General features: G+C 43.3%; 2 protein-coding genes across 10 annotated transcripts in view; one reads left to right on the top strand and one right to left on the bottom strand.

The window, feature by feature from the left end:
• ATL3 (atlastin GTPase 3) overlaps positions 1-18,195 on the bottom strand; it is a 54,934-nt gene extending 36,739 nt beyond the window's left edge. Inside the window, exons 1-3 of one of the 3 annotated variants that reach the window (XM_082477173.1) lie at positions 18,088-18,195; positions 5,863-6,077; positions 5,579-5,722 (exon numbers count right to left, since the gene is read on the bottom strand). In XM_082477173.1, the coding sequence (XP_082333299.1) occupies positions 5,579-5,722; positions 5,863-6,077; positions 18,088-18,166 (438 nt within the window). In that variant the 5' untranslated portion in view covers positions 18,167-18,195. Of the gene's footprint in view, positions 1-5,578; positions 5,723-5,862; positions 6,078-8,724; positions 8,775-17,741; positions 18,057-18,087 lie in introns of those variants that run through there. The other 2 variants (XM_082477174.1, XM_082477175.1) reach the window with 2 other exon arrangements.
• Positions 18,196-24,197: 6,002 nt separating this feature from the next.
• Positions 24,198-25,597, top strand: part of RTN3 (reticulon 3) — a 54,541-nt gene continuing 53,141 nt past the window's right edge. The window contains exon 1 of one of the 7 annotated variants that reach the window (XM_082477154.1): positions 24,198-24,587. In XM_082477154.1, coding sequence (XP_082333280.1) covers positions 24,443-24,587 — 145 coding nt within the window. In that variant the 5' untranslated portion in view covers positions 24,198-24,442. The remainder of the gene's footprint in view (positions 24,588-25,597) is intronic. The other 6 variants (XM_082477155.1, XM_082477156.1, XM_082477157.1 and 3 more) reach the window with 6 other exon arrangements.

Here is a 25,597-nt window from a genome sequence, read left to right on the forward strand (position 1 = left end):
GTGTAAAGAATTCAACAACAAAAAGACAACCCAATTAAAAAATGGATTTGATTTGAACAGACATTTTTCCCAAGAAAATACACAAATGGTTATGTGAAAAGATTCTCAACATCATTAGTCATTACTAGTGTTACATCATGGATGGGCCTTGAGGGCACTGGGCTGGGTACGAGAGGCTACACAAACAACCCATATGTTATGTGACTCCATCTGTAGGAAACAGCCAACATGGAGGAGGAAAGTAGATCGATAGTGCCCATGGGCTGGGAGAAGAGGGAAATGGGGAGTGACTGAGTTTCTTCTGGGGGTGATGAAAATGTTCTGGAATTAGATGGTGATACCTGCGGAGCCTTGTGAGTGTACTAAAAACTGCTGAATTATATATTTTAAAGGTTGAATTTTATAGTATGTGAATTATACCTCAATGAAAAAGAGAAAATCATGGCATCTGCTAATGAGAAAAATGAGGCCAAACAGAGGGAAAAAGAAGACATACTAAAGAGAAGCTCTTTGAGGAATGGGAGTCATAAGTATACTTAAAGTGCTGCATATTTCAGGGAAATAGTATTCTCATATCATGTAGTGGAATAGTAAAATACCATAACTACCTTCAAGAACAATTTGGCAATAGCTAGAAAAAGAGGAAATGGGCATTCTCAGACCCAGTAATTCCACTTGTAGGTGGCTTTCTAATTAGACAAGTTCTAAGCTAAAACCTCACCAAGTATAAAATAAGACAATCTTGCTAAACTTTTATTTGGCTAACTTCTAAAGAACTGCTTATCAGTATAGCATTTATCCAATATTAATTTTTTAAAATTGAAGTATAGTTAATTTACAATGTTGTGTTAGTTTCTGGTGTAGGAATATTGATTTTTTTTAAAGCACTCCTGATCCTGCTAGATGTCTGAACGTAATTTTTTTTAAAACACATTAGAAACACAACAAGGTATCCCTACACACCAGAAAACTGACAATACCAAATGCTAACGAGAATATGAAACATCAGGACCTCTCACTCATTGCTGGAGAGCATGCAAAATGGCACAACTAGTTTGGAAGACAGTTTGGCAGTTTCTTACAAAACTAAGCATAATCTTACCATACAATCCAACAGCTGCACTTCTTGGTATTTACCCAAATGAGTTGAAACTTATGTCCACACAATAACCTGCCCATGAATATTTACAGAAGCTCTACTCATAATTACCAAAACTTGGAAGCAAACAAGATGTCATTCAGTAGGTGAGTGGATAAACTGTGGTCATCCATATAGTGGAATACTATTCAGAAATAAGAAATGAGCTATCAATACAAACAGATGTGAGGAACCATAAAAATATGTACATTGCTGGGCTTCCCTGGTGGCGCAGTGGTTAAGATTCTGCCTGCCAATGCAGGAGACACGGGTTCGAGCCCTGGTCTGGGAAGATCCCACATGCCGCGGAGCAACTGGGCCCATGAGCCACAATTACTGAGCCTGCGCGTCTGGAGCCTGTGCTCTGCAACAAGAGAGGCCGCGATAGTGAGAGGCCCTCGCACTGCGATGAAGAGTGGCCCCCACTTGCCACAACTAGAGAAAGCCCTCGCACAGAAATGAAGACCCAACACAGCCAAAAATAAATAAATAAATAAATAAAATTTAAAAAAAAAATATGTACATTGCTAAGTGAAAGAAACCAATCAGAAAAGGCTATATACTATATGATTCCAACTATATGACATTCTGGAAAAGACGAAACTATGGGGACAGTAAAACAATCAGTGGTTACCAGGATTTCAGGGAGGGGAGGAGGAACAAACAGGTGGAGCACAGAGGATTTTTAGGGCAGCGCACTTCCTCTGTTGATACAGTAATCGTAGCTACATATCATTATACATTTATCAAAACCCACAGAACGTGCAACACAAAGAGTGAACCTTAATGTAAACTATGGGCTTTAGTTAATGACAACCTATCAATACTGGTTCATTAATTATAACAAATGTATCACACTGACAAAAGATGTAAATAATAGGGAGAAACTGGAAGGGGGAACTCTGCACTTCCTGATCAATATTCCTATAAACCTAAAATTACTCTGAAAAATAAAGTCTATTAAATTTTTTTAAAGGGCAGGAAACCAAAATGATGTCAATAAACATGGAGCTCTATAGAGGAGTCAATTCAACAAGATAAAAAAATGAGGGCACTATAAATGTCAGATAACTAAAAGCAAAGCCTGCTTACTACTAACACTGTAGAGATTTCCTAAACTCTTAAGGAGAATTAATACACCACATTCCCCCAAAATTAAAATGAGGCCCACCAGTTCTGTACAAAGGGATCACATAGTCAACAATAATTATTTATTCCTAAAAACAAATTAAGAAAGCATCTACCGGGGGGTGGGACGAATTGGGAGATTGGGATTGACGTATATACACTACTATGTATAAAACAGATAACTAATAAGAACCTACTGTTTAGCACAGGAAACTCTATCTGTGGTGACCTAAATGCAAAGGAAATCTAAAAAAGAGTGGACATATGTATGTATAACTGATTCACTTTACTATACAGCAGAAACTAACACAACATTGTAAAGCAACTATACTGCAATAAAAATTTAAAAAAAAAATGCCTACCACACATTACCAGAAATGTAGAAACAGAATATGATACAGAAAACAAGAACTGAAATGAAGGTCATAGGGCCTTGTTGTGGTGCCGTCTCTAAGAGTCGCTATGTTACCCACAGCAGGCCCTCAACTCACTGGGTCATTTTACAGCACCTCTAAAATGAAGATTCGACTTCCATTTCCAGTCAAAATGGAATAACAGACTGGATTTACCCTCCCACCTAAAACCAAACATAACAGACGAAATATATGAAACAACAGTTTCAAGACACTGGACATCGGGTAACAAAGGATAATGACCCTTGAAAGAAAGGACACAGATGAGGTGAGCTTTACAGTTGACCCAGCTAACTGGCCAAGGCACAGGGAGGGGGAACCCAGGGAGAGCCACCAGATTCTGAGTCAGGAAATACAGCTGAGAGTCAGGAAGACCAAGGAAACAGGAGTTCTTAGGCAGAGCACCTGAGAAGAGAGCTACAGAGACAAAGAACACCAGGGATCTACAGAGGGTACCCATCAAGTGTTCAGCTGAGTCCTGACCAGCCCATGTGAATAAGGAAATTACCTGAGGCTGGAGAAAGAGCCATTCAAAAGGGTTAGAGGGAACACTACCTAAGGCTCACAGAGGGCCAAGAACAGCACCTGTTCCCTCCAGTCAGACTACAAAAACCCCATAAAAGCAACTAGACAAAAAGACACGTTAGACACACAAGAACAATGATAAGGAAAACAGCAATTTCTCAGCAGAAGTAATGTCAGCAAAAAGGCAGGGGAGGGACTTCCCTGGTGGCGCAGTGGATAAGAATCAGCCTGCCAACGCAGGGGACACAGGTTCGATCCCTGGTCCAGGAAGATCCCACATGTTGTAGAGCAACTAAGCCAGCAAGCCACAACTACTGAGCCCATGTGCCACAACTACTGAAGCCTGCGCGCCTAGAGCCTGTGCTCCGCGACAAGAGAAGCCACCATAATGAGAAGCCCGTGCACCGCAATGAAGAGTAGCCCCTGCTCGCCGCAACTAGAGAAAACCCGCACGCAGCAACGAAGACCCAACGCAGCCAAAAAAATAAATAAAATTAAATCTTTTTTTTTGGCTGCATTGGGTCTTCATTGCTGCGTGTGGGCTTTCTCTTGTTGCGGAGCACAGGCTCTAGGCGCACGGGCTTCAGTAGCTGTGGCACACGGGCTCAGTAGTTGTGGCTCACTGGCTCTAGAGCGCAGGCTCAATAGTTGTGGCGCACAGGTTTCGTTGCTCCACGGCATGTGGGATCTTCCTGGACCAGGGTTTGAACCCGTGTCCCCTGCATTGGCAGCCGGATTCTTAACCACTGCGCCACCAGGGAAGCCCTAAATTAAATCTTTAAAAAAAAAAAAAAAGGCAGGGGAGTGACATCTTTGAGGCACTGAAAGACAAAACTGCCAGCCTAGAATTCTATACCCAGCATAAATATTTTCAAAACAAAGGCAAAATACTTTTCAAACATAGAAAGAAAGCTAGAAGAATTCTGCACCAGAAGAGCAGCACTACAAGAAATATTAAAGAAGTCCTTCAGGCTGAAGGAAAAATGAATACAAAAAATAGATAAAAATCTGGACACAAAAAGTGAAGAGCAGTTAATGGTAACTGCGTGGGTAAATATATGGCTTTTTTCTTATTATTTAAATATCTTTAAAAGATAATTGACCATTTAAACAAAAATAAAAACAATGTTATTAAAGTAAAACAGTGACAAAAGCACAAAAGCTGGGAGGGGAGAAATGGAACATCAATTAAATTTCAGTAAAGCTGTTAAAAAATTAAAGGCTGGATAAAATAATATCTAAAGATTCTTCCATGCAAAAGTTTCTAATGTTATATTCCAAAAACTCCTTATTCTCCTACATTCTCTTCTCTTAAAAAAAAATGTGTGATAATCTCCCCATTTTGCTACGCATTTCTGCATGTGTATCTATGCTAAAAAAAAAAAAGGAGGGTTTTCCAATATACCTTTCTCCTGAAACTTCACTAAAAAAAAAAAAAAGAGAAACAAACAAAACATTAAAAGAATAAGGAAATTTATAAGGAAAAAAAACAGAAGCTGTGGAAACAGTGATCAAGAGTCATGCATCAGGGACTTCCCTGGTGGTCCAGTGGTTAGGACTCCTAGCTCCCAACGCAGGGGGCCCAGGTTCGATCCCTGGTCAGGTAACTAGATCCCGCATGCTGCAACTAAAGATCCCGCACACAGCAACGAAGATCCTGCGTGCCGCAACTAAGACCCAGCGCAGCCAAATAAATAAATAAATAAGTAAACATTAAAAAAAAAAGTCGTGTATCAACTGTCCAGCTCTCAAAATATTTAATTACTTAACATCAAGGAAACGGCTGAAGCTGAACAACCTGAAGGGGGGATATGAAACCTGAAGCCCTGGAAAGACTCAAAAATGAGAGGCACAAACAGCTGTGAAGACATGCTTTAGGGTGAGGCTAAAAACAGAAGGAATGGGTTAAAGTCTGTTGAAGAAACAGTCATAACCCCAAATCCCCTCTTCCACTTTAGGAGACACATGACTTGCCCCTGCTGACCCTTACAAAGAAACCTGGGGAGAAGCTCTACAACTGAAGCTTACTAGGCTCGATGAGGTGGGTAAGATGCCCTGCTGACAGCTGGAGGGGTGGGGGGAGTGAATGCTCACAGGAGTAAGAGTGTAAAGAACAGAAGTAACATCTGAACAGCTGAGAGCATTAGCCTCTGGGAAGTGAAAATGAGCAGACGGAGGACTAGGGCACCTGACGGCTATTTTTCGTTAGAAGCCTTATGTTACTCTTTGACCTTTTAAACTATATTCATGAATTAGTTTTAAACGTGCACTTATATCATTCTGATAAAAATCATTTTTAATTGGATTATCAGGCTACACATTAAAGTTCTCATTTTGCTGTGTTTGTTAGTTTATAAGTCTTTTTCTTCCTTACCTTCTTCCCATCTGGCTTCTCCACAGTGAAAACCTCACTCCAGATCTGAATCCCAGTGGTTTCTGGGTCTGAGCCCCCTCTCCATGAAAACCCTGTTAACGGTTCTTCTGGGTCACCCAACCAATTTGAACGGCCACCTTCCTTCTATAGGAGAAATAAGAAATTTCTATTAAGTCTAAAATTTCGAGTAACTTTACACATCAAGGATAATTCATGAGCTTAGTTTGCTCTTTTGGACATAACAGTCTCACTTTCTAATTTGAAATGAAATAATTCTACTTTACCTGGAAATATAAGTATCGTAGCATAAAGTCCAGAAAGAAGGACTTGCCCTTTCGGAAGGCACCAGCCACTGACACCACCACCACATCAAGGTCTCGGATGTGTTCCTGTAAGAGGATGCTGGCCAAGGCTTTCTCTTCTAGCTCAAAGGCATGTTGGTCTTTCTGAACCAAAACAACCTGCACTGGACAAGGCTTTGCACTCTCCATATCCTCACCTATGTTGTTGTAGAGAAAAAAAATTAGTTTCAAATATTTTTAAAATACGTATTTTTTAACATGGGAAGAGTAAAAACTTCTTAAACACGGAACAAAGCACCAACCATAAAAGAAAAAAATGACAAATTCGACTTCATTAAAATTAAGAATTTTTGTTCATTAAAAGACATCCTTAAGGGAGTAAAAATGCAAGTCACAGGCTAGGAGGAAATATTCCTAACACCTAAATCCAAAGGACTCATATCCAGAATCATTATAGAAAAAGAAAAGAAAAAGACAACCATTTCACCTTTAAAAATAGCAATGGGTAAAAGATTATGAATGAGCATTTCATTAAAAAAGGATATCCAGGGCTTCCCTGGTGGCGGCGCAGTGGTTGAGAATCTGCCTGCCAATGCAGGGGACACGGGTTCGAGCCCTGGTCTGGGAAGATCCCACAACATGCCGCGGAGCAACTAGGCCCATGAGCCACAATTACTGAGCCTGCGCGTCTGCAGCCTGTGCTCCGCAACAAGAGAGGCCGCAATAGTGAGAGGCCCGCACACCGCGATGAAGGGTGGCCTCTGCTCGCCGCAACTGGAGAAAGCCCTCGCACAGAAACGAAGACCCAACACAGCCAAAAATAAATAAATAAGTAAATAAAATTTTAAAAAAACCAAAAAACTACAAAATTCCATGTCCAAATAAAGGAGATTTAAAAAAAGGGATATCCAGGACTTCCCTGGTGGCACAGTGGTTAAGAATCCGCCTGCCAATGCAGGGGACACGGGTTCAATCCCTGGTCCGGGAAGATCCCACATGCCACGGAGCAACTAAGCCCGTGTGCCACAATGACTGAGCCTGCGCTCTAGAGCCCACAAGCCACAACTACTGAGCCTGCGCGCCTAGAGCCCGTGCTCCGCGACAAGAGAAGCCACCGCAGTGAGAAGCCCGCGCACAGCAACAAAGAGTAGCCCCCACCCGCCACAACTAGAGAAAGCCCGCGCACAGCAACGAAGACCCAATGCAGCCAAACATAAATAAATAAATAAATTACTTTAAAAAAAAAACATAATGAGATACCACTGCCCACCCATCAGAGTGGCTAAAATTTCAAAGACTGACAATATCAACTGTGGGAGAGACTGTGGTACAAACTGTAATTCTCATACATTCTGATAGGAATAGAAAAAACCGTTAGGCAGTATCCACTAAAACTAAACATAACTATGATAAAGCAATTCCACTCCTAGGTATACACGTAAGAGAAATAAATGTGTATATCCACCAAAAGACATATATACAAGAATGTTCACATCAGCTTTACTCAAAATGGTCCAAAACTAGAAATAACCCAAACGTCCATCAATAGTAGAAAGGGTGACTGCCACTGCTAAGTGTGCTTTTTTGGGGGTTTTTTTGGCCACAACACGTGGCTTGTGGGATCTCAGCTCCCTGACCAGGGAAACCCTAACCCTAACCCTAACCCGCGGCCCCTGCAAGGGAAGTGCAGTCTTAACCACTGGACCACCGGGGAAGGCCCTAAGCCTTTTAAATACATCATTTTACTTAATCCTCAGAACCCTACGAGGTAAATAATACTGCCCCATTTGAAAAATAAAGAAAGTAAGGCTTACAAAAGTTAAGCGTCTTTCTCAACAGGTTCTGGAGAAAAGCTTGAAAAGATCTTTAGGTGGCTATGTTTTGCAAATCACTCTTAATAACCTAGTCAAGGTTTTAGGGACAATTAATTCTTTAGTTCAAAATTAAGCACTAACCAGTAGTTTCTCTTCTAGAGTTGAAAGCACAAAGATATTAATTCTTTGAAATTCAGAGCCACTTAGCTATGTGGATTTATGGAAGGTTTACAAAAAAACAGCAGTGGGGCCTATGAAATGAGGCAAAGCACTATTTCCCTTCCCTAAGTGTACGTACTAAAGGAGATGTTTTTAGGTAGTTAAAAGGACACTTGTTTTAATAATTACGTATTTTAATGACTATTAAACATTAGGAAACAAAACCATGTTTTAATGGATTATTGCTTAGAAGGAGGCTAAGTTTTAAAAACTAATCAACATAAAGTAAATTGAAGGACAAATATTAAGTTGAGCATAGAACAGGTAGGCAGATTTGGCCAAAATCATACACATGGTCCCAGAAACACTTTCATCTGGGAAGCACTGAAGGCTGAATGATCACAGCAGGCAAAGTCGACAAAACAGCTTGACTGCCAGTTTAAGTATGGGAATTGCTGCTCACTTTTTATTTTTATTTATTTATTTATTTATTTATTTTTTTGGCTGCATTGGGTCTTCGTTGCTGACCATAGGCTTTCTCTAGTTGTGGCGAGCGGGGGCTACTCTTCATTGCGCTGCGCGGGCTTCTCATTGCGGTGGCTTCTCTTGTTGCAGAGCACAGGCTCTAGGCACACGGGCTTCCGTAGCTGCAGCACACAGGCTCAGTAGTTGCGGCATGCAGGCCCTACAGTGTGTGGGCTTCAGTAGTTATGGCACGTGGGCTCAGTAGTTGTGGCACATGGGCTTAGTTGCTCCGCGGCATGTGGGAGCTCTCTGGACCAGGGATCGAACCCGTGTCCCCTGCACTGGCAGGCAGATTCTTAGTCACTGCGCCACCAGGGGAGCCCCGCTGCTCGCTTTTTATACTTACTGTATCAGACAGCAACAAAAGGGTTCTCGCCACTTTTTAATTTTTTGCAAACTGTTGGAAAACAATTTATAAACATTGATTCAATGTCATTCTAGCATTATAATACATATATACTAATACTTTTCTTTCCCATTATTTCCTATTATAAAAAGGAAACATTTCTGTAAATAATCTCTTAGAGTTCTTATTGCCATAACAGCAGGTGCATCCAGGACCTGAAGACCTTCAGTCTTTTATATCAAAGAAGAAATGAGAACAATTTATTCACACCTTATGGATAAGCCACAAGGTTAAGTACTGTGCAGTACTCAAAGCAATACCAAAGTCCCTGAGATGGCCGGTTGCTCCCCCAATATTCATTTTCTCCTCCTGCTATGGTAATATATTTTTAGCTGGGCATATAAATGCTCAGAAGAAACACATTTCCAACCCAACCTTGTATGTAGGGTATCACTGTGTGACTAAGTTCTGACTGGAAATGATATAGCAACTTCCATATCATGCATCTTCCCCCTTCCTGCTCGCTATATGTGAAAGTGGGAGCGAGTCACCCTGGACCAGGCACGTGAGGGCAACACCCTAGGAATACTGGAGCAACAAGAGAGGTAGAGCTGAGGACTTGGTGTAGCAGAACTGCCATGCTGGCTCACTTTCATATGAAAGAAAAATGCCTACCTTGTTTAAATCACTTATTTGGAGGCTCTATGAAATGTAACCAATACAACAGTCCCCCAGGACTTCACAATTAAGTTCATGGTACTGGCTCTTTCACTTTTATCTATTTCACTATTAAAGTTTACTGAGCAGTGTGAATGTACTGATACAAAGCAGGCACACAATAAACAACTGTAAAAAGGATGAATGATATGTACCGTAATATAGTTGAAAGCTACCACCCTAAGGATGCAGGTGATGTTGTCAGGGCAACAGGTATGGAAGATAAAGTTACCTGGGCTACAAACAAGATAGAATAATCACATGACAAAAATGTATGCAGTTGTAGACAACGAATTGCACTTCAAGAGAAGATGAAGACCGCTAAGAAGGATAGTTTTAAAAAAAAGTGATAAAGCCTTCCCTCACCTCTTCCTCTTTCTGCCTATAGCAAAGTGAAAAAGAAGAGAACCAGGCTATATTTAGTTGCGGGAGCTGGGGTGATCCTGCATTTCTCTCCGACAGTATACTGGGCACACCGGATTTTAAAAGATCTTGTTCCTTTGGTTTGGATCCACTTAAGGGAAAAATCATTTTAAACTGTACACATCACTAATAATTTAATTTAAACAAATAGAGCTGCTCATTTTTCACCACACTATCTTTATCTCTCACCTCCTAAGACAAGAGAACTATATTATTGATCATCCAAGTAAAAATCTTATTTCCACTCACCCTTTTCTAGATATCATGTAAATTTCCTTTGCTGATTTATCCTCGCATCTTGGACAACCTGCCCCCCAATCTCATAGATCCCTTAATCAAAACCTCAGGGCCCTCTCCTTTAGCCATGTCGCCTTCCAACCTTTCCTGCCTGTTAGGTTGATCATGCAAGTCAACATCCCCGAGTGTTGCTTTAAGGATGTTACCTCATCCTTCAGGGATGAATGCCTTCATTACAGTACATAAACATATCATGACAGCAACTACATAAAAAAAATCAAGGACTTCCCTGGTGGCACAGTGGTTAAGAATCTGCCTGCCAATGCAGGGGACACGGGTTCAAGCCCTGGTCCAGGAAGATCCCACATGCCGCGGAGCAACTAAGTCCGTGTGCCACAACTACTGAGCCCATGCTCTAGAGCCTGCGAGCCACAACTACTAAGCCCGCATGCCACAACTACTGAAGCCCGCACGCCTAGAGCCCATGCTCTGCAACAAGAGAAGCCAACATAATGAGAAGCACGCGCACCGCAACCAAGAGTAGCCCCCGCTCGCAGGAACTAGAGAAAGCCCGCGTGCAGCAACAAAGACCCAACGTGGCCAAAAATAAATAAATAAAATAAAATAAATAAAACAAATTTATTAAAAAAAACTACAAAAACATTTTATGGATTGATGGCTGAAAGCTAAAAAATCTCCATCCTGTAAGTCAAAGCCTTTCACCATTCGCCCTACTGCCTTCGTTCCTCTAATTCTTTATTCTCCTCATCCTCCCAGGTAAATTTATACTCATTGGTCTTCCTCCTAGGAGAAAGTTAGGATTCATGTCCTGTCCTGTCTTGATTCCAAATTTTCAAATATACAGCCTATTCAACCATTTGTTCTCACAGCCTGAAATGTTTCTTCCACTTGATTCCAGCAAACACTTGCTCATCCTTCAACAATCACCTTCACCCTCCCTCTGTCCTGATCGCCCACCCCATCCTCTGAGTCCATCACTTTGCACGGTACACTAAAAGCGATCAAGAGAGACAGCAGGGCTTAAATCCTTTCTTTCTCACCTCTAGAATGTAAGCTCCATGAAGGCAGAAATTTTTGTCTCTTTTGTTCAATGCTATATCCCCCAAGAACCAGAACAGTGCCCACAGAGAGTAGACATCCAATAAACAGTTAGGGAATAAATGAAAAACTCCACCATTTAGTCACAATGTGACTGTGGATAAATTTCTAACCATTTGTAGCTCCATTTATTTATAAATCTAATACCCATCTCAAAGCACAGTGTCTGACACATATTAGGGACTCAATAAAAAGAACCCACTTTCCTATTTCCACTAAAACCTTTACTATTATTCCACTCATTACAACATAATAATATTGTAATGAGCTCCTGGGAGCCCCTGGGGAGTAGGGAAACCACCACATTCAGCCCCAGTATCTACCATAGAATAACAGCTTCCTAGTACTGTAAACACTAAACCCTACAGTACATGTAAAGAACCTCAATAAAAGTCAGTTTCCTCCCTTCCTCCTCCCAGTCTCCTTTCTTTGTCAACCTCCCTGGAAGTGTGTCTTCATCCACTTATCTACCCATTCCCTTCTTATCACTTTGCAATCTGACTTTCCTCTCAGTCTCTCTGTTGAAACCATTCTCTAGTTCATCAATGACCTCTCCTGCCAAATCCAACAGGCCTTTCTTGATTCTCATTCAACTCTGCACCTGTGATATAACACATTGGCCAACCACTTCTAAAACTTCTTAAAACTTTTGGACTCCACAACAGTGCCCACTCCTAGTTCTCTTCCAGCCTCTTTATCATCCCCTTTCACTGGTTCTCCTTTTTAGCCTCCTGTGATACCCACCAACACCCTGCTTTAGCCTTCCGCAGTTCTCAACCTCTCCCTGAATAAGCTCTTTATTCTTATAATTTCACTACACCCTCTATTTTGGTGATGCAACTTCATTAATTTCTAACCTGCACTTAGGTCCAAATGTGCAATTGCTTAAGGGACAGATTCACCCGGATATTCCACCATCAGCTCACTCTCGGAGGAGTATTATGTAGAAATATATGGGTATAAGAGTCAGGAGAGGGCTTCCCTGGTGGCACAGTGGTTGAGAATCTGCCTGCCTGTGCGGGGGACGCGGGTTCGAGCCCTGGTCTGGGAGGATCCCACATGCCGCGGAACAACTGGGCCCGTGGGCCACAACTACTGAGCCTGCGCGTCTGGAGCCTGTGCTCTGCAGCAAGAGAGGCCGCGATAGTGAGAGGCCCGCGCACCGCAATGAAGAGTGGCCCCCGCTCGCCGCAACTAGAGAAAGCCCTCGCGTAGAAACGAAGACCCAACACAGCCAAAAAAAAAAAAAAAAAAAAGAGTCAGGAGACAAGTTCCTGTTCCAGTTCTACCACTAACAACCTGTGTGATTCTGGGCATGTCTAGTCTTCAGTCTCAATAGTAAAATGAGTCAAGATTTAACCTCTAGCAACCCTTTCAGTTCTAACATTTTATAAGTCTACATTTAGTATCATCAAAATGAATCCTCTCAGCTGCTCCACTTCTCTCAAATCTCCACCTTTCAGCCTTCACATCTTCCCTGACTCCATCTTCCTATATGAAACATACCACCAGACCCTATCATTTCTTCCTTCTATGACTTAAGCTCCTGGTTTGGCAAAGACTGTTATAACAGTGAAGGAGTATCTACAGGAGAAAGGCCTTCCCTAACAATCAGGAAAGACCAGATTTCTGGGCCCAGTTTCGTACTAACCGTAACAGCGTGAGTAAATCACTTTACTTCTCTGTGTCTCAGCTTCGTCCACAAAATCAGGCAGTTAGGTAAAGCCATTTTATAGCTCTAAAATTCAATCTCTCTTGAACAACTGAAAATTTCCTGAATATCTAAATTGGCCAAACTTGCTGGGTAACGTATTCATGCCTTGGCGTAATTTAAAATTGTATAGTCCTGGCTAAAGAACAGATCAAAATTTACGATGATAAAAACATTAAAGCAACTTGCTCAGCAAGGACCCCACCAAAGACTTGGGGGTTTGTTTTAGGAGTTTTTTAAGGGGGAGAGATACTCCATTTGCAGTGAAATTACTCCCATGTCTCAGTAATCTTATACTCTGGAGATCTAACCTCCAGGGACAGTACTAGAAAAACCTTTAAGTGGCAACCTTATATGCCTTCTCCCTTTAGCGAAGCAATCATTTCCCAAGGTCTAGATATGCATTCTGAGATGACAACAACAGTAAGGCTCACTTACATGAACAGTTAATGTTCGATATGAAGAGGTAATGCTCTATTATGTTCATTTACATGAATACCAGATGGGACATTTTATACACATACAAAGATATGGCCTGACCACAGTCACATCTATCATCTGTATTTTTGGCCGCACCACGCAGTTTGTGGGATCCTAGTTCCCCGACCATCTGTATACATTTAAGTGAACTTAAAACCTAAGTTTAGGGAAAACCTAAGTTTAGGGAAAACCTAAGTTTAGTGAACTTAAAACCTAAGTTAAAAAAAAAAAAAACGTGAGTGGTAGAACTATATCATACTGCCAATTCTGATTAGTGCTGTAAATAGCTCATAGCAATACTGCATCAGCCATCATTTCGAAGTATGTAGAAATGTTGAAATATTTGCATAATTAAAAAGGACTCCAATAGTTGATGTGGAAGCTACAACATTTTTTCTAATTACTTTTAAAGTACTGACGTATCCTTTACTTTGGACACAACACACCTTAATCCAGACTAACCAATAGGTTTAAGTATGCCTATTCAAACAATCGTTGTATCATTGGATTCAACGGAGAAGCTCTGCACTAAAACAAAAACAGACAACCCAAACAGAATGGCTGAAAGACTAACAAGTGAAATTAATTATTATAGGGACAAATTTGTAGAGATCTGAGCAAATTACAGCGCTGATTCTTCCTAGAATTATTTCTGAATTTTCAAAGGACTGACAGAAAAAAAAAAGTAGCTGCACAGGCTAAATAAAAGTAGATGAGACTTCTGAATTATAGTTGGCCTTCCTGCTCCTATGGAAAATGTAAATTTTAAGAAATAAGTTCTATCAGAAAAAGCATTATGGGGAAAAAAGTTTAAATGTCCCTCAAATGCTTGAGAAGACCATCTGAACAGTGATAAATTCAATGAAACTAGTTATTTGGAAGCAATTACAATTGCTATTTCAGATAATTCAGACAGAATTTAGTAGATCAAGTCAACAGTTTAGACCAGGGTTTCTCAACCTCAGCACCACGGATATTTGGGGCTGGATAACTCTTTGTTGTGGGGAGCTACCCCATTCACTGCAAGATATTTAGCTGCATCTCTGGCCTCTACCCACTGGATACCAGTAGTGCTTCCTCCTGATTGTGAGACCCAGCAATGTCTCCAGACATTGCTAAGTGTCCCAACCAGGCAAAATCGCCCTGGGTTAAGAACCACGGGGGTAGAGCCAGCCTCAGTACTCATCCTTACTATCCAGAGAGTTTTGAAAAGCAAATCCTAACTACAGTTATAGAAACATTTCACTGAGTAGCGTGCATGACTCAGGGTAAAGTTATGACCTGAGTTTTCCACTCTCCTTTTGAAATACCACATTTTCTAAAGGGCAAAAGCAACACACCCAAAATCAGAAGCATACCATTTTCATGCCTTGTTCTTACTGGCAGTCTTTAAAGTTCCTAATTCACAGAAAAGGCCAAAGAAAACACATCATCATATGTAAGGCTAAGTACACTAAAGCCCTCAGCCAACTCTACAACTGCTGGGTGTGGCTCTTTTTTGGTGATGGTGAGGGAGTGCTTTTATACACTGTTTTGTCTCAAGGCAGTAAGCATGCCGGTAGATACACGTATATTTTTAATGTTGTTTCAGTGAAAATTCTATTTAAATGCAACTTAACAGAATAGTAGAGGAAATTTGTACCTTAGTACAGAAAGCTGAACAAAACCACATTTTCTTTGTCAATTAAGAATTCTGTAGTGCTTAATGGATTTATGAAGATCAACTATGACTAAACAGTATTAAAGATTCAGAAATGCAGAGACTGGGCTGAATCTAAAAATGATGCCAGGCTATACTATAGGCATCTAATTTAATACAGGCATTTAATAAAATAGATGCCAGGCTATTCTATTAAAAAGATAAAAATCTTTCTAATAGAATGAATTCAATATTCATCTTATTTGACTTTACCCTAAAAATAAGAACACCACCAAAATCAATCTGGTTACCTGAAGGTTTTAATTACCTGTATTCCAGTTGAATAAGACTTTCTTAACTGGCAATATTTGATTTGGAGTCCTTATCATTTCAAGACAAAAAGAATTAATCTACTTCTTTGCTTAGTCACCTACTATACCACTAAAACCTATTTTCTGATTTGTAATATACTGATACTTTATCTGTGAAATATATGTAACACATTCTAACAATCAAAACATATTCTAACAATCAAAACACATACCAATAAAAGGCATTCTTTAGATATTTGCATGGAAGGGTATCAACTCAATACAAAAATACTGATATTACAAATTATACTTCCTATAAAGTAATAAATCAATTCAAATTAAGCAACCACCTATAGAGAAATTTGTATACATTAGTATAGAAATTAAATTACTTGCGTTTTGGGGTTTTTTTTTTAAACTGTTGCCTGGCCCCTCAATATATTAAATCAGAATCTGTGAGTGGGCCCCAAGCATTGGCAGGTTTTAAAAACCCCAAGTTATTCTAATGTGCAGCAGCAGGGCTGAGAACCACAGCTCTACAGCAATTAAAAGACTTATTTCGTTTAACTAAAAGCTTTCCCCTCACTTTTCCCCCTTGATATTTTTTTAGAGAATATGCTCCTAGAATCTCAAAGATAAGTTAGGAAAATGTTCTAAAATTCAGACTAACTTTAAACTGTAGTTTTGTTAAACAATTTCTCAGTATAAGACACAAGGCCATAGAAAGTTTAACAGGCATGCCGAGTCACTGCGGGTAAATTTTAAACAAGTTCACACAACCTAGGGTTCCCTAAGGTACTTGAAAGAAATCTTAGAATATATGACCAAACTGTGAGTAATGACTACCGCTGGGGAACTGGGGAAGTAGAGATGACTTTATATTTCTTGCTTCTTACAATTCCCTATTATTTCATTTTAAATAATCAGTGTGAGTATACCTTTTATTTTATGACTTAGGAATCATAAAAATGAAAAATGCATGTGCTACTCCATAGAAAACCAATTCTAAAAAAGCCGAATCTAAACAAGTCCTATTTAGTGAAAACTAAGACAATTATGCTAGTACACATCATCACATTTATCCTCTACTTTTTACTACTTTTCTTAATTTTATGATTACTCCAGTAAGACAGTAAACAACAGCTAATAAAACAACCTGCTCTACTAGTGTAATGCTTCATTAGGTAGAGGTCTTTTTCAATCAAGCGTTTTCTTTACAGGTGTTAAAGCAGCAACAGAGATTTCTATACTATGAGCTGGTTTCTGTGGGGATTGAAAGAAAACACTAATTTGAAATTCAGTACACTGCAATGCTGAATACTTGTCGCGGTTTAAAACTACGTAGGTTTTGCTTCTCCAAAAGCCAGCCAAAATGTGAAACCACGTTTTTGGTCCGTTAGTTTTCTCTCCTTCCCAAAACATTCCATCCAACTTCGTATTCAAATTTGAGGACTAGGATTATATTAAAAGAGTCTTCAAACAATGTTCTTTTCTTCTTTTTTTTTTGCCTTTAGATTTCACAAGTGAAAACTTCCGGCCATTTCAACAGCACACACAGTAAACAAGAATAAAGTTAGGTAGAATGACAGATGAAATTAAAATCCATGAATTAATGGTGACTTTTGTTTTTTCTTTAATACTTTCACTATGCTTTGTGTCTTCAAGAAAGCAAACGAACAAAGTACTGTACCAAACGTACTAAAAGAACTTCCTAAAAATCAATTTAGGCCACATTCTTTTATCTCCTTTACGGAGATAAGTGCGGGTTGAAAATCGACTTCCCTAATACCTCCTGTAACTCAAGGTCTTTAGGATAAAAATAAAGCTTCCAACTCAAAGACGCTTCGCAGCCCTCTAGAGCTTTTTAAAAGGCTGAACAATAAAGCATCTACCTTCCCCACTCCCTGGGCCCGTTAATAACGGCCAGAGCCACTCGGCCCGAGGTTTCCCGGTCAGCGAGCGAGCGAAGCGCCTAGGCAGGGAGAGGGCAGCAGCCCGGAGCGCCCAGCTCAGCCTCTAAACGCCGCCCCAGGACCACCGACCCTCGGGGTCCGCCCCAGGTCGGGAGGGGAAGGGCCAGATGGGCGGCGGCACCCCCGAGGGGCACTAACGGCCTCCTCCGGGCCCAAGGCCCGACCCCCGAAGGCGGCCGCTCCCAGCCGGGAGCGGAGGAAGGCGCCGCCCGCGTCTGACTGGTCCGGCCCTGCGAGCAGCCCCCGGACCCGAATTCGTCGGCCAAGGGACCCCAGCGAGAGGCGCGCGGTCCCAACACCGGGACGAGGAAAGGCGGCGGCGCGGGCGTCCGGTCTCCTCGAAACCATAGCAGGGAGGGCAGCGGGGGTGGCCACGGAGCGGGCTCGAGGGAAATAGCGCGCCTCACCTGCTCCTCCCGATGCAGCCGCTACCACTCGCTGAGGGGACAACATGGAGCCTCCGCCTCCAGCAGAAGGAGAAGGGGCTCAGAGAGGGGCGGACTGGGGCGGGAACGAACCAGGCCCTGGAGGCGGGAAACGGGCGTGGCCTGGGCTCTACAAAAAACTAGGGAGAAGGAGAGGCGCGCGAAACCACGAGACGGCGCGTGAACAGCGGACTGGCGAAGATCAACCGGCACCCCAAGGTGCAGGGAGCGCCGAGCGGGCTGGAGCGGGAAAGCGCACGCCGCCGAATTCTGCCACCGCCCGACGCGTGTGCGCGTGCGCCGGAGTCCGACACCCGCTGCCGGCTACCTGGGGCTGCGCCCTGGGGGCAACCGTCCGTTGGGAATTGTAGTCCCACGCTCTTTGGGTACCCTCCAACGGTTCCCATTCTGCGCACTCATCCGGGCGGGGAGGAAGCGGAAGAGAGGGATGGGGATTGCCGCGGCTCTTCGACGACTGAACTACAACTCCCAGCAGGCTGTGCAGGGAGCGGTGGGCCGCCCAGTCATCCCCGCCCTGCCCTCACTTAGCCTTGAGGCCAGGCCCCCCAGCGGAGGCGTTGGTGGAACCGCCCTCAGACCATTGCCGGCCGCGTTTGAGACGGTTTCGGTGTTTAACGCTGGCCGGAGCCGTAGGTCGGCGGCACTCTGCCCTAAGGACCGAAGGGAGGCCTCAACCCTGGGTGACGTGAGCATCGCTGTTCTTTTAAATGATTTTGACTTCACAAGGAGAGGAGGTCGTGACTTCATCATCACCATCAGCAACTTAGCCCCATATTCCCGTCCCTGTCCAAGCCTGATGGCGCACCATAGCCACTCTAATAGCTAACGTAAGAACTTCCAGGCAAAGTCCTTCCACTGGCTTTGTCCAGTCTAAGCCATGGCCATATTTTGTAAATCTCCGGCTTAGAGGAGCTTGTTTCGGAGCTGCTTTGGCAATCACACTCTTACTTAAACTGTATGGTAGATCAATACAAAACTGGGTTCTCCAAAAATGCTTTTATTCACGCTTCACGTGTGATTGAGAAAATCTCAGTTGTCACAATTGAAGAATATTGTTATTTTGGATTCGTTGGGGTAGGGGCAGTTGTCTTGGGGCTAAATAGCTGGTGGAGCTTATGAGAGGCTAAAGCCTCTATCTCCCTCCCCCCCACTGCTACCACCTCTTGGCATCACCATTGCCTCATTCACTCGACAAATTATTCCACTTTCTTTCTTCTGCCTCTACCTTAACTATTATAACCTACCCAGAACCTCCTTCCAGCTATCTCTAGGCCCTGCCACGCCCATGAGCTGTTTTTCACTCCCCGAATGATTAGGCCAGAAGTGAAAAGGTAAAGATAATTCTACCTAATCTTACCTGAAGAGGTCCTGTTTTGGTTTCTTTTCCCCTGCACCTTCTGATTCTCTGCAAACTCTCAAGATTATTTGAATACCCTCCTCCAGGCTTTATATTTGAGTCTAGGTTAGATCTAAATTAACTCTGGCCAGCAAGAAACTAGATGAGAACCTCAAGACAAGTAGTTCCTGGGGTTTCGCATTGGGTGTGCAGTAAGCAGGACCTACAGGATGTGACACAAATCCAGGGCATTATGAGGCATGCTCAGAAGAGAAAGGGGCCAGAGGCTAATGACTTGTCACAATTGCAACATGCAGTGTAAGAATTTAAAATTGAGCATACCTCCCAGCATTCTATATTCCCCTTCCCCATCCTTCTCCATAAGACTTCTCACCATCTAACTTTGTTTTACTTTTATTTTTGTTTGTCTCTTCCCACTAGAATATAAGTTCCAAATGGACAAGAATTTTTGTTTTGGTTCACTGCTATATCTCCAGTGCCCCCAGACAGTGCCAGGCAGATGGTAGAAACTCAAATATTTATTGAATGGAAGAATAAAGAAGGTATACGTTAGGGACTTCCCTGGTGACGCGGTGGTTAAGAATCCACCTGCCAGTGCAGGGGACATGGGTTCAATCCCTGGTCTGGGAAGATCCCACATGCCGCAGAGCAGTTAAACCCGGGTGCCACAACTATTGAAGCCCGCGTGCCTAGAGCCCGTGCTCCACAGCAAGAGAAGCAACCACAATGAGAAGCCTGTGCACCGCAACGAAAAGTAGCCCCTGCTCGCCGCGACTAGAGAAAGCCCGCGCACAGCAACAAAGACCCAGTGCAGCCAAAAATAAATAAATAAAATAAATAAATGTTTAAAAAAATACATTGCATCTTTCTCAATATAACATTAAGGTCAGTGCCAGCACATCAGCCTCCCCATACACTGTAGAAGTTTTGGGCACTTAGAACAACACTACAAATTATAGGTACACTTTAGGATTAGTCACAGCTTAGAAAACAACCCCTGTAAACAAGAAACCTGTTTTGTTATTGTTGTTTCCTTCTCAAGTATCCAGGGTCATCAAAACAGTGGAGGTTCAAAATGCTAAAAATTGATGAGACTGATTTGAGCCTGCCTTCAACCATCTCACTCTGAATTGAGTCACGTGGTATGACCAGAGGCTGAGCTTTCCTTGTGGTTTTCCAGAGTAGGTGACATGTAGACATGCTTGAATGGTCAAGGCCACTGGCTTTGTGGTCAGACTGAGCTGGCTCTGAATTCTAGCTCTGATGCTCACTAGCTGGGCAAACTTGGGTGAATTAGTTAACCTCTTTGAACTCGTTTTATCATCATCTGCCAAATGATTTGAATACTCAAGTCACAGAGTTGTAGGTTAAATGAGACGTAAGTGTTTGGCAATTAGAACTGATGCATAATTAGTGCTCAAAAATTGGTAATCATTATATTCATTCTGGAAAAGCAAAACAAAGTCATAAATATTCGAGATACTGACTTATGTTACAAAGCACAAAAATAGAAAAATTGTTTTCTGCAATAATATCCACTGTGACTCAGGATCCACAGCTTTCCAAAAATAGGGTGTTTATTGCGTGCCAGGCACAGTGCTAGGCAGTAATGCTGCAACAATGCATAAGACACATTCTTGTCCTCCAGAGACTCACAGCCTCCTGGGGTAAACAGCCAAGTAAATAATTGTCACTCACTGACTGTGCTGACAGCTCAGCCTCCTCTCCTACCACCTACTTGCAGGATCCACATTTAAGCAACAGACTGGGCACTCAGAGAAGACAGACTGGACTACTGGCCAGTCTGGGTGTCATTTAAATACCTTACTTTGCTCGTGTATAAAATGGTGTATAGGGCTTCCCTGGTGGCACAGTGGTTAAGAATCCGCCTGCCAATGCAGGGGACATGGGTTCGAGCCCTGGTCTGGGAAGATCCCACATGCCACGGAGCAACTAAGCCCACGCACCACAACTACTGAGTCTGCGCTCTAAAGCCTGTGAGCCACAACTACTGAGCCCGTGTGCCGCAACTACTGAAGCCCGTGCGCCTAGAGCCTGGGATCCGCAACAAGAGAAGCCACCGCAATGAGAAGCCTGCGCACCGCAACCAAGAGTAGACCCCGCTCTCCACAACTAGAGAAAGCCCGCGCGCAGCAACAAAGACCCAACGCAGCCAAAAATAAAAATTAAAAAAATAAAAAAGGATATAGATTTGCTATATTCACCTGTGCATTTGCCACGAAAAGCTCCTAACAGTAGTTACCTATGTGAGTGTAGAGGGAGAGACCAGTGGGTGGAGAGGGGTTGGTGATAGAATAAAACTTTATAGTATATATACTTTTGAATATAAACACATATATGGCATGTGACTATATTAAAATTTTTAATTAAATAATTTTTTTTCTAAAAGTCAAGAAAAAAAAATAAACTGGGTAATAAGATGGCCTAGAAAGTGATGTGGGAAATTAGCTTTGTAAATACCTGTCCCATAAGGATAGGAGCAAGAAAGAAGATTTCCCAGCTCAGTGCCTCAGCAGTAAAAATTGCTCAGAACTCCTGAGAAATGGCTGTACTCCAGTGAGCACTTTAACAATCCCACCTGAGCCCTTCCCTGCCTGAAAACTTATGCTGAATCCCCATTAGCCTTAAGATGAACCCTCAGTTCTTTAAGGCTCTGTTACTGCTTCTCCACACTCTGGCCCCAACCCATCTTCCCCATTTTATCTCCCTCTTGTCCTAATCCAAGCCCTTGGCTCTAGCCAACCTGGGCTAACCGTACCCAAAACATCTCACACTTCTAGGCCTCCAGCCACCACAGAAGGCTGTGTTGTGTTGTGTTGTACTAATGCAGCCTGTGGAGGGGAGGGGCAAGATGGGATCAAATCTAGGCCAAGTTCTGCTAGTCAAGCCAACATTGACGTGCATCATGGGCTGGGCTGGGAGGAAGGGGTGCTTTTTTGTGACTGGTCTGCCCAGAAGGAGGTGTTATTGTATACTTGCACAAAAACAGCCCATGCATTTGCTTCACACCATTCTCCCTTGCCTTTAATGACCTCCTTACCACTCCAAACTCCTGACTTAGCTTCTTCATAAAACCTCCCCAAGTCACTATAACTCCATAGTGATTCCCTATACTCTTAAATTCATACAATTCACTTGTCATCTAATCATAGCATTATAATTTTGTGTTGTTTGGGGGTTGTTTTTGGTTGCTATTTAATTTGTATTTTTTTAACTTTAGGTATGTTCTAAGCCCCAACTAGCTTGTAAGCTCAGGATAAACATATTTTTTGGATCCCTCCAAATTTCCCAGGATGCCGTCATACACACAGCAAGTGACCAGTAAACATCTGTGGAACAAACCATGTATACAAATAACATCCCAAGCAAGAGTCAGTCTCAGGGAAATTTACTGGTACAGCAAATGAGAGCAGGAAGGAAAGGCAGCTTCAAGAATTGGATCTAGCACAAAGGCCTCTTATGTAAAAAATCTGAAGGGTTTGAAGAGACCACCAAGACCACACCAATGTCTTGATTTTTATCTTCTTTTCTCTCTTTCTAGATATGGAAACAAGATTCCTTTCCAGCCAGGGTCTGCAGATCCTAGCAATTGCTGTCAGAGTTAGAGACCAGCCTCATTCATTTCCTTATCCAGCACCTAATAATGTAAATTTTTAAAATTTATGCATTTATCAGAATGGGTAGATAACTGGCTTGGTTATCAGATTGGATTGCATTTCTCTTTGTCATCTAAGAGACAGGTTGCTGCAGTGTCAACTGATGCTGTTAAGTGCCAGAGTTAGATATTTGCCACAAAGTTATTTTGGGAAATATTCTCTGTGCCTTTTTTCAGAGTGTTTCAATGGCCAGGAGTTTTTTTCCTGTCTGGGCTTTACCTGACCTTAAAAACTGTCAAGGACAGATGTAGTCCACTGACTGTTCTAGATTTCCTCTGGTCAGATCACTTTTCCTCTCTGTGGCTGCTTGGCTGGCTACCTCCCCCTTCATGAGGTTGCATCTTTACAGGATCTGCTGATCCTGCAATTGCCCTTCTGGTCATCGATTGCTGCTTTAGTAATAACAAAGCCTACAGTCTTCATCTTTATTACTTCCAGTTTACATTTCCGTTTTTAAAAGAATCAGGCACATTTCAAATCACTTGACCAGACGTAGGGAGAAGGCTTTGAATTTTGCAAGCCGACCAAAGAGAAGCCAAAAAGTGAACAAAATCCAGTATAAGCTAGATATCTGGTTTCAAATACAGTTTTCACTAAGGACCTCTTTTAGGCTACGAATAAAATTCAATTACGTGTCTTTTGTGCCATATTCTCAATTTTTAGTACCTCATTTTACCATCCTCCATAACCACAGCCAGGATGTTGTCTCCTGGCTCTTCCTTTTTCATTAGCTCAGCTTTTTTTTCATTCAGAATGTGTCTTCTCTATCTGTTAGTCTATTTAGAGGAAAGGACAACCTTAAGACCCAAAGTGGATACCTCTTTCGGAACAGTAAAGAGATCAGAACATGAAGCAGGTTCTGCGGCTGCATTGCAATGTGATTGGAATAAGTTATAGTTTTTCACTCTGTACAGCATCTTTCTCCACCTACCAAATGGGAGATCGTGCCATTTCTGCCTCATGGTGATGAGATATTATGACACATCCAGAAAAATTCATAAAGCACCTTGCAGAGTGGGCCTACACTGTGGTTTTCACCATTGGGGTTAAGAGTGGGAACGCATCAGACAAAAGACATCGGCTCTGGAATCTGTGGGAAAGATATTCTCCACTAATGGAAGCAAAAAGAAACTTCTATCGTTAAAACACATAATCAGCCTACGCTAAAACATTCACAAAAAGAGCCGTGAAGCAACAGTAAGCCGCAGGCCCCCTCCCACTTCGGCCGCAGTGGTGGGCGGGGCTTGATTCTTGGCCACGCCCCTTGCGCCTGGTCCCCGAGGGGCGCGGCCCACCCCAGCCACCGGCCCGGGCACTGGGCGAAGCCCGTTTTGCCCCTCCTTCCTTGCTAGAGCGCGGAGGGACAGTTCTTGCGCCTGCGCTGGGCGCCTCAACTCGACCGCCTCCCGCCCGCACCGCCAGCCCGAGGGCCCTTTGTGCGCCTGCGCGTTCACGCTTCCGCCCTCTCGCGGCGCTCGGCTAAGGCAGTCTGTCTGTCGGACTCTGTCCTTGGAGCACAGAGAGGCAAGGCGACTTCGGAGAGCCAGCCGCCCGATTGTTTTCCTTTCCCTCCCTCTCTCCCGTCCCACATCGCTATTCACCCCTCTCCCGCCTTTGCTCGCGCAGCCATGGCGGAGCCGTCGGCGGCCACTCAGTCCCCATCCGTCTCCTCGTCATCCTCCGTGGCCGAGTCCTCTGCGCCCGGTGGCGGCGGCGGGAGCCCGGGAGCCTGCCCCGCCCTGGGGGCGAAGAGCTGCGGCTCCTCCTGTGCTGGTGAGGCGCGCCGGGGGACCCCGACCTCGGGAGGGGGGTCCTTCGGGGTCAGGGACTGCAAATCACCCTCGCGTACTGGAGGCTTCAGCCCCCGGGAAGGAGCGTTTGGAAAAGGGGGTAAGGGGGAGGGGAGCGTCAGGTCTTGCAGGCGGTGAGGAAATAACGGGGTGTGAGGAAAACAGGTTGGGGGAGGGGAGATACTCTCGAGAGTGGGCGTTAACGCCGAGACTGGGCAGGTGGGGAAAGACACGGGTTCGGGGGGAGCCGTCCTCTGAACCGGGGTGATTTAGTGGAGGATTAGAGAGATTGAGCGGATTGGGGCAGGTTGGTGGTAGGAGAAATGACTCCTTACGATTTTGAGGGGATGGTGGTGAAAGGGTTGGGTTGCATTGCAGGTTTTGCAAACAGGTGTTGACATAATCAGCCATTCGTAGTCTTCCAAGAAGCATGGATTTTTTTGGTTGCCCGTGGGAAAGATGAGGAAGTTTAATGGAAACACTGAGGCCGTTTTCTATGCTGTTTTCATCTGCCTTTAATTTTTTGTGGTCAGACACCGAATGCCCGGTTTTTCTGAGGCGTGATGAGAATAGCTCAGGGAAGATTTGGGAGGGAGCTGCTGATGGTCCAAGATGGATCCGTGGCTGCATCTGCAACACAGCCTGCTCTTCACTGGCGCGGCGTGGGGGTGGGGACACGAGGGTAGCTGCTTATATTCTAGAAGATAATAGGTAGAGTCATGCCAAGCCATCAACATATTTTAATTTCATGCTTTTTGTCGGCTATTATTGATCGAAGTATAACAAAAGGGGGTGTTTCCCGCAGACAAGGGGGAGGGGGAGAAAAATCAGACAAAGCAGGGGCTCGTTGAACCCCCTTCTCCTCCCATCTCTGTGAAAGACTAGGAGGGAAGCTGCAGGCCGCTTTCAGTTTCCATTGTATAACGCGTCTGCCTGGTGGTGGGAGCTGGCTGGCAAGCTCCCCTCGTGCAGAGATCTGCAGTGCAGATGCCT

This window comes from Balaenoptera physalus, assembly GCF_965194825.1.
Source record: "Balaenoptera physalus genome assembly, chromosome: 10".
Lineage (NCBI taxonomy): Eukaryota > Metazoa > Chordata > Mammalia > Artiodactyla > Balaenopteridae > Balaenoptera > Balaenoptera physalus.